Source organism: Prinia subflava, chromosome 1 (assembly GCF_021018805.1).
Source record: "Prinia subflava isolate CZ2003 ecotype Zambia chromosome 1, Cam_Psub_1.2, whole genome shotgun sequence".
In the NCBI taxonomy this organism is placed as follows: Eukaryota; Metazoa; Chordata; class Aves; order Passeriformes; family Cisticolidae; genus Prinia; species Prinia subflava.
The window spans coordinates 94,925,586-94,944,238 of record NC_086247.1 but is presented as its reverse complement, the minus strand read 5'-3'; the positions used below and the strand labels follow the sequence as shown (position 1 = coordinate 94,944,238).

The 18,653-nt window shown below is 42.2% G+C and overlaps 1 protein-coding gene across 4 annotated transcripts in view; it reads right to left on the bottom strand.

Annotated features, from left to right (window-relative positions):
• Positions 1 to 3,925: 3,925 nt before the first annotated feature.
• Positions 3,926 to 18,653, bottom strand: part of NFATC1 (nuclear factor of activated T cells 1) — a 110,362-nt gene continuing 95,634 nt past the window's right edge. For all 4 annotated transcript variants that reach the window (XM_063403817.1, XM_063403834.1, XM_063403841.1 and 1 more), the window contains one exon: positions 3,926 to 5,862. In XM_063403817.1, coding sequence (XP_063259887.1) covers positions 5,813 to 5,862 — 50 coding nt within the window. In that variant the 3' untranslated portion in view covers positions 3,926 to 5,812. The remainder of the gene's footprint in view (positions 5,863 to 18,653) is intronic.

The following is an 18,653-nucleotide window of genomic DNA, read 5'->3' as shown; positions in this document are numbered from 1 at the left end:
TTTTAATTGCTCTGACGAGCATGGTCTCCCCGGGGCACATCCCAGGGGCGCGCTGGCACCGGGTTTGTTTCCACAGGTGTGCTGAATTGTGGCTGTTCTCAGCCCACGCTCGGCCCCAGGGGCAGTGCAGCCAGGGCCCCATGGGCTGTGCTGTGGTGGGTCTCCCCTCCCTGCCTGGCTGACAGCGCTGGGTGGGAAAGGCTGTGGCTCCTGCTGCCTTCTCAAGAAGCTTGCTGCTGGAGCCATCACGATGTGCTGGCAGGGCACATGGGGTCCAGCACCAGAGGAGTAGCTCTCTGTGTGTGGGGTGGGGGAAAAGCACCATGAGGATGAGAGCTGGAGCAGCTCAGCCCAGGCAGGAGCTCTGGAAAGGGCCCAGGGAGGCCAGAAAGATCCATGAGGAGTTTCCCGCAAAGAAACTGTTCAAGAAATTGGGCAGAGGCATTGTACATGTAATGCCTGTGCAGCTCTGCTTGGGTGGAGGGGGAGCTGTTGTCTGGGAAAGCATGCCAGAGATTTGGAGGGGAGCAAGTGGGAAAGAAGGTGGAGTCTGGATCAACCTGATCCAAAATAATATGTGGTTTGTATTTTCTAAGTAGAAAATTAAGGAAAAAGGGATCCCAAAAAAGTAAGTAGAGCAAATGATTTCATGGATGAAATGTCATTTTTCCTATTAAAAACCAAAACAAACCAAACCAGAAAACTCCCAGATTTTACAATTAAAAGATTCAAGACATGCATTGAAATATTTTCTGGCAAGGCCCAGAGGTCCCTCCTCTCCCCTAGTACCATGAAGCTGGTGTTAATGGAATGTCCTCCAGCTGGATGGGAACACCATCAGACTGAGTTTTGGGACCCAACACCATGTGTGTTCTTTGAGGTTTTGCAGCTCTGCCACCAGTCCCCACTGCAGTGTTTGCTTTGTTACTCTGGACCCAAAAGCTCTCCATCAGCAGCACTGGAAACAGGATGGGTCCAGAGCTGAGAGCGAGACTAACTCAGAAGAGGTGCTGGAAACTGACGCTGATGGCATCTTTGGAAACTCTTTCCCCAAGCTGAAAAAAAAGGGTTTTCCTAAAATGACTGAAAATGAATTGCCAAATCTGCAAAGAGTGGCTTGTGGGTTATCTGTCCCTGAAAGTAGCTAAGGAAGCACTACATTCAGCAACTTTTCAGTTTAAATGACAGCTGCTAATGTGCCCATGGGTGATGGCAAGTTCCAGGTACCAGTTGTCTCAAATTCTGAAAACACAACCGTTTGAATTGTTAAAGCTCTGCAAGTTTGCACAGTACAAAAAGACAGTCTCTTTGGCCAAAAAAAAAGCTAGTTTTGGATTCAAGGACAACCTGAAATTAAATCCAACAGTTTGAGAATCTGTAACTGATCTCCTCAGAACAAATTATTTGGCTACCTGAACAGAATCAAAACATTTTTATTTTTTTGGAAAGAAGTGCAAAGAAGAAAAATATTAACTTGTTGAGAAAGAGGAAATTGTATGGGCAAATTAAAACAAGCAAGAACTTGACCTCCATGTTGGGCAAGTGTGTGCAAAGGTGGAGAAGTGAGGACTCAGTTTGATGAACAATCCAGTCACTGCTTATGACATAAAATTAGACTCTGTGTTTGAAAAAGAGCTAAAGAAAACAAAATGATTTTATGCCATTGACCTTAATACTCCTCTGTAATGTACTTGATGAGGGGGATTTTGTTTTATTTTTACTGACACAAATTCAGTAGATTTACAATGATGAGTGCAATAAAATTATACACATGGTGAAGGAAAGCTTAGCTTCAAGGCAGTACAACTCTGTCCAAGAAACTTAACTCCTCGAAATTTGCCATTTTCAGCTGGAAAGGAAAAATCTCAAAGGCATGACTCCAGCAAGGCTATTTAGTCAAACAGCACCAGATGGATGTGTAGGATTCACCTTCTGCTTTGGTTATGAATGAAAGTACTCAGTCAGGAGTTTGCTGAAGGCTATTTTTGCCTGGAGAAGTCTGGTCAAGACATGGTTAATGTAGATGTGCCTGGGTCTGCTGTGCTTTGAGTGAAGGATGTGTGGAAATGGAAGGGAAAAGAAGCTCACAGGAGGCCAGGTAACACCATGACTGAAATATGTTGCTTGAGTGAATTCAGTTTGTGACATTTTGCTGTGATACACAATGTAACAGTCTTCAAGGAGAATTTGTGACTGAGTTTTCAGTATCTTCCTTTTTCCAGGAACCTCACCAACAATACAGCTCATGCTGTCCATGAGGCATAAATACCACTATTTCCACCCTCCAGACTGGGAAGCAGAAAAAGATTTCTTTGACTAATCTCTGAAGAGCTGAGCCTTATCTGGGTTTTGATGGGCTTGGAGCATCTGCCTCTGTGTAAAGGGGCAGGAATTGGGTACCAGCCCCAGCGAAGCCAGGTGTAATGAACTGAGCAGAGAGTGACACTTCTTACTTAGAGGAAGAGAAACCCAAGGCAGACCAAGGTCTTCCAAAAAAGACTTCAAGGCATATTTGTGTCTCTTTCTCCTTGAGGAATTTTTGAATGGTTTTTAAGTGCTTATGCAAACTCAGACTACTGTGGTAGGCATGCTTGTATACTTTTCAGCTTGCCTTTGGTCCTGAAAAATTGAAGCAGCTCAGGTTTTCTCAGCATTTTGTGGCCCATCAGGTGTCAGATGGCACCGACAGAGGCACCACCTGATGAGCTGACAGAAGCCCAGAGCTGTGTTCAGCCCAGCTTTGACTAAGCTGACATCCTCCTGTTGCCCCTCCTCCTCTGGGGCGGAGCAGTGAGGAGGTTCAGGGAGGACACATCATACAGATCAGATCCATTGATCACATCACAGCCAGCTGGTGGCCAGAGATCCCCTCCTGCCGGCCCACGGCCAGCCCTTCTCTCTCAGGGCTACCAAAGCCTCCAGCCTAACAAAAATGTCTCTCATATCTACTGCACTGAAGGCCACAGATCCCAAGCCTACCCTTAGCAACCCACGCATTTCAGAAATAGTTCCAGGGAGGGCAAAAGAAACTGTTGTCCATGCAATGCACACATATGCCAAGTGCTTTGTTGCACGATTAATAAGATAGCTTGTTTCACCACTTAAAATTCATCCAAAGGGCTCTTTTTAATAGTGAGAATCATCCCTGGCAAAAGTATTTTTGAACATACCTATGCTCCAAGTTTAAAGTGTTGTGGCTTTTTGGTTTTGCTTTATTTTCAAAAAGGTTGATGAGAACTATTTTCCTAAACTGACAGTAACACTCATACGAAGATGCAACAACCATACAAGGCACAACAACCAGAAACAAGATAGCAATCTCATACAGGAAATATTTCTGCTTTCGTTTTTATTTTATGAATACATATACAACAGATGCATAATCCTCCATTACCCAGGCTTAAAAGTAACAGGTTGGGTATTTTTCTTTTTTTCAAAAGTAGCTTAAAGAGGAAAATAAAAATCAGAATGAAGGAGCTGCAACATAGCCAAACCATACATTTGAAAACTATGCTAAAATTACTGCTCAAATGTGCCTCTGTGTATGTGTGTGCATTGTCCCGCATGGTTAAAGCCTCACCCAAAATATTTAGTATATGAATAAAAAAATGCTTTGGCATAATCAGAGATTCCTCCATGCACAGTTTATTGACATTTCTGAAATAATGAGAAAATAAAATCTGAGAATTATATCATATATAATTTCCTCTTTTTGGCAGCGGTGTTTTTAAATGCAGTGGGGAAATGAAGAGGAGTCTGTTGGCAAGAGACTTTGCTTCCATACTAAGATGGTTATATTAGCAGTATGCAAGCAGCTTCAGATAGAAGAGATGGAGATATATATGTATATATTGTAAAAATGTTATTTTATACGAGAAAAGAAGATTTTTCAAGATACCATAAAATGAACCACTCTAAGACTAGCTTCCAGCAAAACATTTTGCTTTATTAGTTCTATTTTCTAGCTACAAGTCAAGCTGACATCTGTCAAGCTTTTTAACTTTTCATATGGCAGTCTATAAGAAACGTTTCATGCAACGTCTACAATGCTAAATACAGGGTAAATAATTGGGATTAAACAGGTGAGGAATAACAGACTATTATATGGACCAGTAACAGCATATTATGTACATAGAGCCATATTATATTCTCATGTCTTCACAGTAATGTGCAAATGTGACAAATATGGCTTTCATTTTTTTTTCCTAAAGAAAGTAAGACATAATTATACAGAAGAATGTTTTAAAACACTTAGTTGGATTTCACCTTTTTGTGAAACCTGTTCAGTCTTCATTGCATCGGTGTTAAGGAGCTAACCCAGCTCGGGAGTGTAGTTTGGGTGTGTTTCCAGGAGGGGGCACAGATTCCTAAGGCACAATATTAAGTTAAACATTTTTAATTCAGTCATGCTATTTTATTTTATTTTAGGTTTATTTTTTTGTTTTGTTTTTGGTTTTTTTTGGTTATGTGAATTAATAGGTGGTTGCTAGTTATATAATAAGCAGTTGATTGTAAAAAATACAATGTTGACAGCTACACTACATGCCACCTGTAGCTCCAGGAACATTAGCTGATCTGAAATCACGCAATACAGCGCCGCACATGAAACTGAGGTGGGTTTTTGGTAACCTCCTTTTCCATACACGTAGCAGAGAGTTATAAGGCTTCTGCGGAATAATAATATTATAACTGAACAAATATTTTACACTCTTCCATAATGGTATTTACAGTTACAATAACTCATATTCTGACATTTGGTAAATAATATGTATCTTGTATGCATCCTTCTTGCCTATCTAAAGTGCTTGCTTAACTCCATGAGGAAAGAAAATGCATACCTGCTTTAGGTGCAACAAACCCTCAAAAGAAGTAGCTGAAGTATTTGCTGTGGATTTGAAATGCATTCTCAGAAATTGAAATTATTGCTAAATTCAGTGCCCTTACTAGGCAATCATCTATATTATTTGTCATATATAAATATATGCATATATACTAGTATGTATGTACATGCATACACATTCATCTATCATGTAAAAGATAGATTTCAATTTTTTGTCCATCAACCTTTTTTATTTTGTGCTATTCAACTCACTTGTGCTATGACAGAAGCCGGATCAAAATCAAAATCTTACTATGTTACTACTACCAACCCTATCATTCATTAGCATGTAATAAAGGCAAGAAGCAAAAGAAAGCTGAGATGATGACAAATCAGGAGGCTTTTGAAATACACTGAGAATAAGGCAATAGGCTGTACATTACAGCAGAGGAAAAGCTGAGGAAATTCTGGAATTCATGAACGTGTCTTACTTGAGTCGGGATTGCTCTCCCTACTCTGCTGCAGTGTCCTATGCTTTTTTACAGTATCATTCTCCAGAATTCAAGCTCTAGAGTTTCTGCACCTACCAACACTTTCAATTGTAGCGAATTCAAAGCTTTTTAAAAATGCCCTGATGCCACGACCTGGTAAAATAAGGCACTTCCAGGGCTGTATTCCAGCGGTGCCATGCCAAAAGGATCAGCAACAGGAAGAAGTGTTCAGATTTTGCTGAGTTTCCTAGTTTTGTCCCATGAAATGTGCCCTCTTCTCTCTTCTGAGATGATTTTCTTTAGAAACAGCTGTTTCATCAGTTGAAGTTGAGGAGCTATTTCTCTGTAAGTAAGAGGTAAATCTTCGGTTCCTGACATTCATTAAGGTGGAAGATCAGAGTGGTACCAGGCAATGTCTTCAGTTCATTTGGCATCTCCCAACTCGAGGTGATGTGCCAGCCAAGTCAAAAGTGTGTATTTCATACCAGGCCCACACTGAAAGCTATGAGTGGACATTGGTACTGGAAAGGTCATTCCTTATAATTTCATTTACTGCAAAGAAAGAAGACAAGAAAAGGAATTGATTAGAATCCCACTGCTGCAGGCAGCTGTCCTCAGTCCACAACCCCCCCAGACTCGCACTTGTTCCTTGACAGCTTCAGTACAGCTCTGAACAGTAAGTGTGACATCATCAGGTAGCTTGGACAGGCTGATCACTGTGCAAAATCAGCAGGATTAACCAAGGTTATTAACATGCTAAATACCACGTAAAACCAGGCATCACAAAACCAGCAGCAGCCTAGATCCTTGATTGCATCAAACATACTTAACATTTCAAATTGGTTACAGAGAAAACATTTCATTTGCTCTAGAACTGCCTCAGAAATGTAAAGCCAGGAGGACTACAGGAGATCCTAGAATATTTTACTCTTTCAACAAAAACAGCTGCTTGGAAAATATGTTAGCCCGAATAGGTACTGGTGGCAGAAAGCTGACAGTCACTGAACCTGGGTATGTGCAGCTGCAATGCCTAGATAGAATACAACTTCACATGCTGACTTTTTCCACTGTGGGTTGATACTGGAGAAAAAAAAAAACAGAAGAAAGGAAACTGCTGCATGCTTGCCCATTACTGGAGCTGGCAACATGTTTAAATATACCTTCCCATCGTGGTGACCAACACATGTGGACATGTACCCTTCTATCGACACAAACAGATGAGAGGGATAAGTAAGTAAAAAAAAACCTCTCCTGGCAAGAGTCAGAGGAGACAATAAGCAGTCTGCTATCTCAGCATCAGCCAGTCAGACTGCATCTCCACTGATAAAGTGTTGTTTTCTTTATTCACAAGTCTTCTTTCTTTCTATTCCCCCTCCCTTGAAAATCATCAAGCAATAGTTTCCCACACTCCAATTATGTCCATGTGATTTTTGGCAGATGGACAGGAAATGACTGAACTTGGCAAAGGTCATCCACAGTGGACTACACAACATCCCTTTTATCTCCACTCCACCTCCCTACAGCAACTCCCACCACCTGATTTACACGGAGATAGACAAAATGCCATCAACAGGGCTGTCACTGCTTCTGAGTTTCTCTAACATTGCGTGCCCACATCACGGAAGCACCATGGAAAAGCCTGCATTTTCCTTTCCTTGTGGGCTGCTCTTCACAGTAATCCAGATAACTTCATGTGTTTACTGGAAAAGACCAAGCCTGTATAAAACCAGCTTCCTGAAGCAATTAGTTGGGTATGTTTGGTGTTGGTTTTTATGGCTTGTTTTTTTCCCTGCAGACCTATTGCCCACTTAGTAATTGCAGCACATGAATCAGTCAGGATTTGTGTCACAGGTCCTGGCCACCAAAACCATTCTACCAATGGATACTCACACCATACTTCAGAGAGGAAATATCAGTTGCATTTGTAACTATCTATTTACAGCAGCAAATTAAGAAGTATGGAAATGAGCTGTGAAAAGACAAAGCAGTTTTTCCTCTTGAGAGTGCCGTGGAATTCATCTCTAATACTACCAAACAGCAAAACCAAATTCAAGCAGCAAGCCCTGCACTGAGACAAAGACTGCTGTGCATGCATCCAAACCCAGCCAGAAGTGCTGCCCCATTTACATGTGGCCAGAATCCAGAGAGCATTAGGGACTGAGTCTCTGCCTTGACTGCAAACAGCATACTTCTGTGGGATGATTCTGCCGTGATGCTTTAGTAAAGATCACTTCTGTGATAAATTTCTCAAGGCACTCTGGGGTCTGCAGCAAAACCACACAGCAATACCTTCATGTTTTATGTGACAATGAAAACAAATCCTCCTACCAGCCAGGCAGTATCACAGTTTTGCTAATGTTCCCTCAAAGCTTCTGTTAAATCAAATAAAATTAAGATACTAGTCCGGGCTATGCTCACTCTTTGTACAGTTACTTAGTGCTTAGAAACATTAAATAATGAGTTTTCACAATGCTTCTGTAAAATGTGAACATAAAGACCACTGCTATTGCATGGGGACAGGCGGGTGGAAATGTGAAGGGCCTTCCCATCTCAGTCAGGATTAGCACCAAGGCATCTCAAATCTCTGACTAATGCTGTAGCACTTGCTGAGTTACTCTTGCTTGATTCTTTCAGTACAACTTTCAAAAGCAACAGCCTCAGCCTGCCAGCTCATGCTTTCCCCTATTAAAGCATGTAGCAAAGGTATTTTGGAAGCAACTTGATGACATAAGCCAAAGGTCCATCTCCAAAACCAGCTTAGGCACTCAAGAGGCTGCCCCTTCAAGTCACTCCAGGTACCCTCAGCTGATCTTCTGTCACTTGAGGGCTGTAGAACACGTCTTACTCCAGATATGACACAACTTTTCCTTTCAGCTGGGAGCCCTCCTGCCTTGGCTCAGGCCACGAGACCACTGTGCTCACTGAGTCACACTCTTTCCATCTCTCAGCAGCCAAATCAATTTGTCCCCAGCTGAAATCACTCACATTTTTTTATTGACTCATAGCAGTTTATTGCTTGTTTTTATTTTATATTACTTTCTTAAGATAGGTGGACTTCTCCTACCTTGGTAAGTAAGCCTGGCATCCTCATGCAACATCTGGCACCTATTCAACAACAGTCACCAGACAATGTCACCAAGGATTTGAGAGACAGCAGAGCCTCAATCCAAGTGGATACATTGCCACTGGATGTCACAATGAAACAGGGTCAATACCACCAGAAAGGAGACTCAATATCTCTCTCCTCCACAGTCATTTGTGGACAGTGTGGCTCGCACACAGCTCTCTTTATTTCACTTGTTGTTTCCCCTTTACCCACTGCAGTGTCAAAAAGGCAAAATATTCCCAGCAATGCAGTGGAAAAAACCTGCAGAGAAGGACAAGGGTGCACGCAAAAGGCCCAGGTGGGTGGAATATGTGGCAGCACACCTGATCTTGCAGCAGCAGACCGCTAGTAGAGATGAAAGGGGAAGTGTGATTTGAGCGGGCTTTCCCTCACTGCCCACTGAGACACCTGAGGCTGCAAGGAAAACCCTCTGGTGGGTGGGAATGGGGGAAAACCAGGAGGCAAGTGTATGTGAAGTGTGCTGGGTGATGCATGCTGGGTTTGGCTAGAAGCATGTTCCCTGCCACCCTCAACTGCATGGTCCAGCACTCCCATGAGGACTCTCCACATTTTAAATTTCTGATTTCTGGAAAATTTGCTGCCTTTTAATACCCCAAAACATGTTAACATTTTTGTTGCATGCTAGGAAATGTTTTATTTTGCATCAAATGGAATGTCTTGGAATGTTCTGTTTGACCTCAAACTGATTTTTCTTTCATTTGGCAAGAAAACATCAATATTCTTGTCGTAGGCTGACCCAAGACTGTCCTTCCCAATAGCAAATCAAACCTCTGTTACTGAAACATGGTTCTACTGAAGCATCCTGTGTGCCCATCCACACCAGTGTTACAACTAGCACTACTGTCAGTTCTTTGGGAAAGAACATAAGAACCAGCACACCTCCAGTGGTGCTTTCTCTAGTACACCTTTGCTCTGCTGGAGGACTTCTTGAGCAGAGGTCTGTATCCTTGCTTCTAATGAAATTTGATGAACTTTCTTCCATTAAGTTTTCTAATAACCTTCTGAACCCATTTTGGCCTTCACAGTTTCCTGTAGCAATGGGTGCTGCAGTGTACGGGTGTGAGGGTGGAAAAAGTTTTTTTTTCCTGTTTTAAATTTGTTTCTTGTAAATTTAATTCATGTTTCAAGTAAATGAGCTGACCATTCCCTGTTCACTATCTCCTTTGCCATGTATCCCTTTGGTATCCTCAGAGCTCCACTTGGTCCTGTAGGACCACTGCAAAACTTCCCACAGAGGCAAGATCTGATCAGGCAGATAAAGTAATTGGCATTTTGCTCTTGGCTCCCACATTTGTAACAAAATATTTATTATATAGTTTAGGAGAATCAGCTGGCTGCAGTCTTGAATGCTCAAGTTTTGACTTATAAACTCTCTACTATTACAAGAGGATTGTGCGTGGTCCATAGAACAGCAGTATTCAGTGCAAGCAGTACTTTGGCCCAAGTTTGAGTTTCATTCCTACAGCAAATGCTTTGCTTTCCCAGCTGCTTAGATACACATCCATTCATGTCTGCAGAACCATTCCAGGAGTAGCTGGGTTTTGAATAAGCACAACATTCTTCAAAGAAAGGTTGCAATGGCTTTACACTCATTTTTAAAACAACATAAACTGAGTACTAACAAAGACCTGTTTTACAACCAGGACAGATGAGACCCAAATGATTACCCAGCTTGTCGGAGGCCCTACATACAGCTTAGCAGCAGATCTGGGATAGCATGCAAGATGTTTAATCTTCAATGCCTAGAGAAATACAGCACTTCCCTTATAGCACCAAGATGATCCCTATCAGACTAAACAGCTGAGTACTATGATTTACAGCACCTTTGTCATCAGATTTTTTTTTCACTGTTTTTCTGCTGGCTTTAAGAAGGGGAGGCCACTGTCACTTTCATAGCTAACACCTACAGTTCCCCACAATGCCTCAACTGGTATTTTCCATTGTCATGTTAAGCTTTTCCACTGACAGAAGAGTCAAAAAATAATAATGCTGAGAAATGCAGGTAACATGTGACCGACCTCTCTACCTGTCAAGGCTTTTGAAAGAGGAACCTTTCCTTTGCTAAACAGCAGATGCCACAGTAGCAGGATGTGGTGAGCTGTTACCCCACATTTTAGTTTAATAAGGAGTTTTTTCCTCTTGTATTTAATTTTGCTTTTAAATGCCCTTGCAGTGGAAATTTCTGCTTTACTAATTAGCCAAATCAGTATCTTACCGATGAACCAGTTTGGGTTCCTGCATGGAACAGGACAACCAGATATATCTGTACAAATGCGGGTTCCATATATAGATGCGAACTTCATAGGAAGTGTAATATTTTTAACATTTGGTGGCTGTACATGGATTCCACCAACCGACAAGACTTTAAACTTCTGCAGATTTCTGTCTTCCTTGCATCCGACTACTGAATATGGATAACAAGGTGGCCTTCCGTTTTAATAAAATTCCTGTTCTTCTGAGAAAAAGTTCTGCCTTCCAGCTCAGAGACTGATCCTGCTCAGAGCAAAGAAGTTACAAGGTCAGTGGTGCAGGGAGTTGGGAGAGGGCACATGCACAGGGTTTTCCCAACTGTGGAGCTGTTTGGGGATACAAGTAAGAGTTCGGAAAACTTCATACTCCTAAAGGTGAATGTACCCCTAGAGTCTGAACAAAATGGAAGTAAGCTGAGAGTCATGGTCAAATGCACAATTATAAGGAGCTGAGTCTACAGTTTTGTGTGTGAATAATATCAGTTTGAAACATATCTCATCCCTTTTCACTTTGCAAGCAGTAAAATTAAGCCTCCAGTTTCTGGCTGTGTGAAGTTGCTGTCTTGTCACACATGTGGAAGTCAAAGACCATTGTTCTCATGACCTCAATCCATGTCAACAGGAGCCCAGAAAGGCCTGAGACTGAGTAGCAGAAATCTAGGTTGTATTTACTGTTGTGCCCCTTTATGATGCACTCTTCCACAAGTGAGCTTTGTGGCTCTTCACTCTTTTTAATAGACAGAGAGGTGTGATAAGAGTTTAGGCTCAGGACACTCAGATATTTTGCACTGAGCTGACACCTTGTGATTCACATGCCCCTGTTGTCCTGTAAATAGCAATGGCATCAATTCAGCTCCTTCAGGATGTTTTTTGGTTTCCTTATCAACGGAAAGTGCCACATGGCATGTCCCAAGACATCCAGGCATGCAGGGTCACATGACATTTCTAGCCACAGCTGACTAACCAACCTTTGCTCATTTCTCCATGTCCACCTGTGTCTGATGGGCACCACTGCCTCTAACATGGAGCAGAACTGAAGACAAGAGGCTGAGATGGGATGACGTTCTCCTGATGAAAATGAACAAAAGCAGCCTGCTCTGACTGGTTCGCGTGGCATGGAAAATACAAGTAATACCAGCTGCACCTTTCAAGCTATGCGTGTGGAAAACCTGTGGTAAATCACACTCCAATTCTGCCATGTCCGGACAATAATGCTTCATCTCTCACATGGGTGTAACTGCCCAAGAAATACGATGCCATGACTGGAGACCTCATTTGGACGGTGTTTAACACTGGTCAGACTGCACAGCTTCTGTGTCACAGCCTCCAGATGGTCTATGGAAGGTCTGAGCAATCTCCAGAAACAAGTAGCAGTCCTGAAAGAAATACTGCCTTGATTTGGCTCACTGTTTTTTCCTCGTGGCAGAACTCACTAGCTAAGGTCAAGCGTTACATGGGTACAATTACAGCAACACCCAGGTCAGGGATCTCTCCACACAGCTCATTACACAGTGTGGAAGTACCCACAAGTGCTCTGAATTTCTGCTGCTCCTATTCAGCACACAAAGAGAGCTGGGGACACATAGCTCTGGAGTGACTACATGGGTTTGACGCTGACACCCTGCTACCTGTAGTCATGATTTGTAGTATGACATTCACTTTACTGCCTATAATCATTGCCCTTGGATTTTTTCCACCAGCAGTGATGACATATCTTGCTCCATCAGGCTTCTGTGCTCTTGTATGCCCTTCTTTTAGATGAAATGCCACATATTAGAAACACTGAAGAGGAATTCAAAGTCGCAAATGAATGCAGAGGAAGCAGAAATACAGGAGGGAAGTTTTTTTTCTTATCTCCAAGTAGAGATTTTAAGAGAAAAATGGCTAAATATAGATGCATATACAGTGACTAAAAAAATTGAGCTCCTAGTGTAAACCATCCCATGACTAAAATTTTATAGTTTTTATCAGGGTACCTACTTCCTCATTATTAACAAGCATCACTACATTTTGACACATGAAAGCTGCAACAAACAACATAGAATTGTTACTCAAATCACAGAAAAAAATAGGTTTTTTCTTACAGAACGATTTTCTCATAGCTAGTAAGTATTGTCTTGTGAGTGAGGCAAAACATCAGAAAACAGTGATATAAATTCCTGAGGTGCCAGACTATAATGCAAAACTATAGATCACATGAAATTTTACTGAATTAAAAACCAAACAAAACAAGTCTTGTGAAGCAGTGGAAAATATAACTTCACATGTTCCACAAAGAAGTCAGATCTTGTATTACCTCAGGTGTCCTGGATGTGTTTAAACCTTAAACTTATTTTTATCTGTTTAATCATAATAAGCCACTACCACAGGGCATGCTATTTTTGGAGACAGCGAATAGGACAGTGGAGCAAGTGAGTGACAGCAAGTAGCAGGTTTTAATAAAACATGATCCTCCCATAAGAACATCAGCTTGGCACGATGGAAGGCATTGTTGTGCATGACAGCCATTACCACGGAGTCATTTTCCTACCTGCTCTACTCTCTGCCTTATTTAGTTTAACAACTCCAAGTCTTCCAGGGCAGCTGCACTGTGGAGGGCTAATGGGAAAGGTTCCTTGTAGTGTGATGACAGCAGTGTGCAGCAGCACTTCAACTGGAGCTCTTGAATAGGTGCCCAGACTAAATGAGTCCCATCGTATTGCACCAGAATTTCTGGGTTTTGATTTTTTTCATCCCTCCCTTAGGCAGCCCTGGAAACACCCTGCGTCTCTCGCTCTGCAAACACTTAGGGCTGAATTCCCCGGCTGCTGGAAATTAGCACAGGAATCAGCAGAGCTGCAGTGATTTCTAACACATTGGAGTCTAAACTTCAGCTTGTTTATACTCTTAGTCTGAGAATGGCTGCACTCAATCTGATTTCTCCTTTTTACCAAAGAATCAGAGATGCAAGAGGAATTTCAGGTAGCCCTCACTGAGGCCAATCTTGCCTGGGCAGATGGGGATTTGGGCTGTGCAGAGGCTGCAGGATCTTCCCCAGTATGATGCAAGCCTCATCTGACACACATATACACACATGTGTGAGGGTAAGGCTGGGCAATGAACAAATAAACCACAGTTTAACCAAAATGATGTGTTTACGTTCCTAAGAGCATCTGTAAGGGAAACAAAACAGACATATTTTACATTTTACACAAAATTTCCCCACGACAGACAAACTACACAAATGTTACCTAAGGCGGCCAAAACCTGAGGTCAGCACTGCTGGAAGCTTTGTGGGTACCAGTCCAGAAGGAGTAAGGAAGACCACGCACCCCTTTGTCATAGACAACAGGAATTTGCTCCTGTCACAAGCAATACAGTAATGCAAACTGATCCTGGTGAAGAGTTCTTCTTTTCAATCTAGTGCCCAACAGCGAAACAGTGCTGTTAGACCCCAGCATCCAGAACTCATGCCCTGAAGCATGACGAGACTAGATTCAAAATCGAAACAAATTTTAAGCAAGTCTGCATTTGCCTATTTTTCTAGCTCCAGATGTCTCTGGCAGTGTTAAATTCTGAATATAACTGAAATAAAACTTCCTATTTTTGTCTTTTTATTCTCATATTCCTGATCCCATCTTTCAACGCTTGCTGTACCTCACAACTAGCTGTCAACTGAAGCATGGATAACACTTGAGACATGAGGCTCTCAAAGTATCCTATGGTTAGAAAAGCAAGGTCAAAGCCCACCTGATGGCCCCAATGGCTGACTTCTTCCAACCTTACCAGCAGTGAATGGGAGAGGGGGAATGGGACTGGACCATGTCACAAAGCTCTGAGCCTGATGCTGAAGGCTACTGCTTGGAGACTTCATGCCCTGCCAAAGGCACATCCATGTGCAGGCATCCAGTTGAACACTGGTGATTTCTGTGGGCAGCTGACACCCAGTGTGTCTGCCAGACTGACACCCAGTCCCAGTGTGACACCAACCTTTAAGACCTCACATGACTATCTGTGTCAGGCCAGATCTTTCTATATAACACAAGAAAGAACTTGTCTTCACATGCTAGGAAAGTGACAGATTAGCTTTAGAAAAAAAAAATTCTGGGGGTACAGGAGGGAGAAAAAGGAAGCAAGAGAAGGTCCATAATCTTAATGGCTTACTGATTTCACAGTTTAAAAAAAAGCCAAATAAAACTGAATTTCTCTATACAATTATTATACAATTATTAATCTTTTTAGAAGCTTTTCCAACATTGCACATAATGAGCAATTCATCAAAGCGTATTAGGTGCCACAGAAGCTGCATTCAATATAACGGGGTCATTAAGTTTCTTGTAATTGCACATTACTGAAGCTTTCGTTAGTTCTAAATCAAATCAATGGGATGTGCATGTATGCTCTTTAATTGACTTTATGTAATAATAGTGTGGCCCATAGTGATCCTTTGGAATCCTCCAATATGAGCCACCTTGCAGTGCTGTTGATAAAAAAAACAGCTTGCATGCAGCTGGGCATATCAAGTAAAGCAAAGAAACAATAAATGGAGGAAAGAAAGAAGCACCTTAGGTCACACAACAGTATTTGCTGAGTGCCCTTTTCTTTCCATGGGTAGAGAACGGCCAAGAGACTTTACTCTTCTTCCACTCAACCAGCCTCACGCGGATGGACTTGAGCAAGAGTAGCATGGTCTCAAGAATGGAAGTGTCCTGGAGATAGGTTAAAACAGCATCTATATGATCTGTTTCTGAGCAAGACATGTTTGGTTGTCTTTTTCTTTTTCCTTAATAGACCCAACTTGCCCTATTATCATCACTCTATCAATACCTCTTTCCCTTATAGCCCTTTTCATCGATGAGGTACATGCTGAACAGAAAAGAACGGTGCCATTATTCACATCACCCAGCAAAGAGCGCACCTAGGCAGGGACAACAAGAGGATGCCACTGTGTAGATCATACACAATGTGACTATGGCACAGCGGGTGGCCACTGCTGGGACACATCTGTGCCTTGCCTGTGTGAAGGCTGAGCCTTGTTTGGTAACCTCTAATTCTCAGGGGTTTTGCTCAGTCAGATAAAATGATAACCATAAAGTGACTCAGTGAGTGGTCACATGCTGCTGAATGGAAGAGAAAGGTTGGGTGGGGCTAATAAAATTTTTATGTGTTTGATAAGGGAAAAGAAATGCACCTATGAGCCTGCTGGGGACTGGGCTGGGAAAGGTCATGCTAGCTGGGGCAAATCCTTAGGTGATGGAACACAGCTGCTAATCTGCAGCAGTGGGCAAGAAGTTGGACTGCCTCTGGGAATCTGAACTGCAAACAGACAGCAAAAAAATGGATGCCATAAAAAGCTGTCATGCAATAAAATTGCTTTTGGCATGATGACCTGGTCACCACCATAATGTGAGCTGTAAGTAATGCCATAGGATTTCATTTCACCCACGGCAACATCTGTTGCTGGAGAACACTGCAGTTCAAAGAGGAGTGCATGTCCTCTTTGTCATGGCTCCTTGGACAAGAGCACTGGCAGGGCATAAGGACACTCTGGCAGTGGCTTTGTACCACCCTAACTAGGGATAGACCTTTTCATAACAAAACCCCCATCCACTTTGGCTGGGAAGCTTTGATCCAAAGGCTGATTTAAGTGGACTCACACTGGAGACATACCATCGCAGCTTGGGCCATGATATGGAAAGCCTCAGGGTGTTAGTGGATGTTGTCCCTAGTGTGGAGACGTGGCTGAGAAAACCACTGCATTCAGGCTGTCCCTGGATTCCACTACTCCTTGGATGCTAAAACCACCTAAGCAAGCATCTCAGATTATAGCAGCTGGAAGAACACTCTTATTTGTACGTAGTCTCAGTGTGACAGAGCTGCAAACATGACAAAAATGTCTTTCCTCTTTTCTGCTCTCCCACACATGCTGTGCCTAGCTGCAGAATGGCTCAAGCTCTGGCTAGACTGACAGAGCAATGTCAACAGTAAAATCATCACATGCAGTTGCAAGAATTCAGTAAGAATTACTGCTGGGCTCTCAGGGAAGACAAAACCTTCCTCCTTGCAGCTCACTGCTTGACGCAAGAACCCTGCTGATGCTCAGTGCTCCCCACTAGAGTGGAAATTTATTCTGCCCCAAGAATGAAGTACTGTAAGCCTGCAGCCAGCACTAGAGAACTAGGAAAAAGGCACTTGAGAGGAGATGTACAACACTCATCTCTCAAACACACTTAAGGACCTGAATTTTTATTCAAAATGTTTGCATTACACTTTCCAAACAACCACTGGAAACGTGCAATAGGCTTCTTTTCTGCCTCTTTTTGAGTACTTGGACTTCAAAACCCTTGCTTCTCAATAGCTGAGAAATGACAGATGCTTCCACAGCCCAGGCTGTGATATTGCAGCACATCCAAACTCCAGCAGGAGTTGGTCTGCACTTCTGAGAGGTGCTCCAGGCAACAAAATGAGTGGAAGAACTTTAAGAGTAATTCAAGTAATTAATAAATTTAATAATGCTTCAATGAAGAAAACTCTCTGCTTTCATGAGATTCAGTCAGGTCAAATCAGCTAATTCGGAGCAGGAAGTAAATGCATGGAGGCTAACACAGCAGCTTTGGGAAATCCACACAACTACATATTGCTTGAAGGGGCAGGCAGGGCCCCTCGCTCCCTGGGGAGCTCAACAACGACATGCAGACCACACGACCTAGCTGTGGGGATGCAGATGTGCAAGAGAGATCTGTCTCACTCTTCAGAAGCAGCCTTGCCACAAGAGTAGCCCAGCAAGGGTCCGCTCTTGCTAAAGATCCTGTGAACCAAACGTTTTTCAGTCTGGAGCTCTGGGGACATCAAGGACATTCTACTGATGAGATAAAAGGAAAAAGTGCAAAAAGGTTTTGACGAAAGACTACAAAAATTGATTGTTGTTTGCTCCACACAACAGCCCTTTTGGTGCACCACACCTTTTGTAAAACATAGTTCCATGAAACAAATTATTATCTCCAGTAGCTTCCTTTTACACACATTTCTGAAATACTTTCATTCTGAACTGTTTTGAGAGGAAACATTAAAAAGAATGGAAACCTGGCAATTAATCAGATGGAAACCTTTGATTCCATTTTACAGTATAGGAAAAAAAGAGGAGAGAATTATAAAAAGAATACCCAACATTAACTGCTAAGTAAGGAAATGAAAGATAAGCAGAGGCCGGGGACTGGGAGCACTGGTGTGTTGCATGTGTTTACCTGCGCTTGGATGTAGTTCTAAAAGGTGGGTCAGATCTGTGTGTGCTGTTCTCATTCAAACCCACATAAACACCTAGTTAGAAACTGGGTTTTGACAGAGGAAGATTCTATTTCCTTAAAAACTCACAAAATAAAAACCTTTAATTTTTTTTTTTCAAAGCATGGAGAAAGGCTCTCCTGGTCAAGACATAGCACAAATATTTACAGGTGCTGGGGAGACACCATTTCCTCCCTTTAGGCTTCAACCTGGTGTCTGCCACATGATTTTATCCATTCAATAATTTTTTTTTTCCAGACATCTGCCAAGAGGAAATAACTTCACTGTATTGGGAGTCTGGGAATCCTAGAAAACAATCTTAAATCCATAAAATAATTGAAGTGCAGTTTTACTGAGCTGTTCAGTTCGATTCTGATTTTTACTACAATGTCAACAAGAGTTTAATTTGTTTTAAAGTTTAGGTTCTTAAATCTGAATGATATACGGTAGTTTACAGCTTGCTGGCAACAGCTACTGTGGAAAAAAAATGGAAAGTGCATATAAAGGCGGTTCTAACTTTGACATCGTGAAAGCAGGGAGCAGTGCCAAGAGCAGCAAACAGCATGGCTTTCCCAATCCTTGCTGGCTTTAGGCACTGCTTGCTATTGACATCAGTCACTATGGGATACATTTCCCTGCTCTAACAAATCTCATCTGGAGCCTATAATTAAAAAAGAAATGTCTCAAAGTGTAATTTCTTTCCCTAA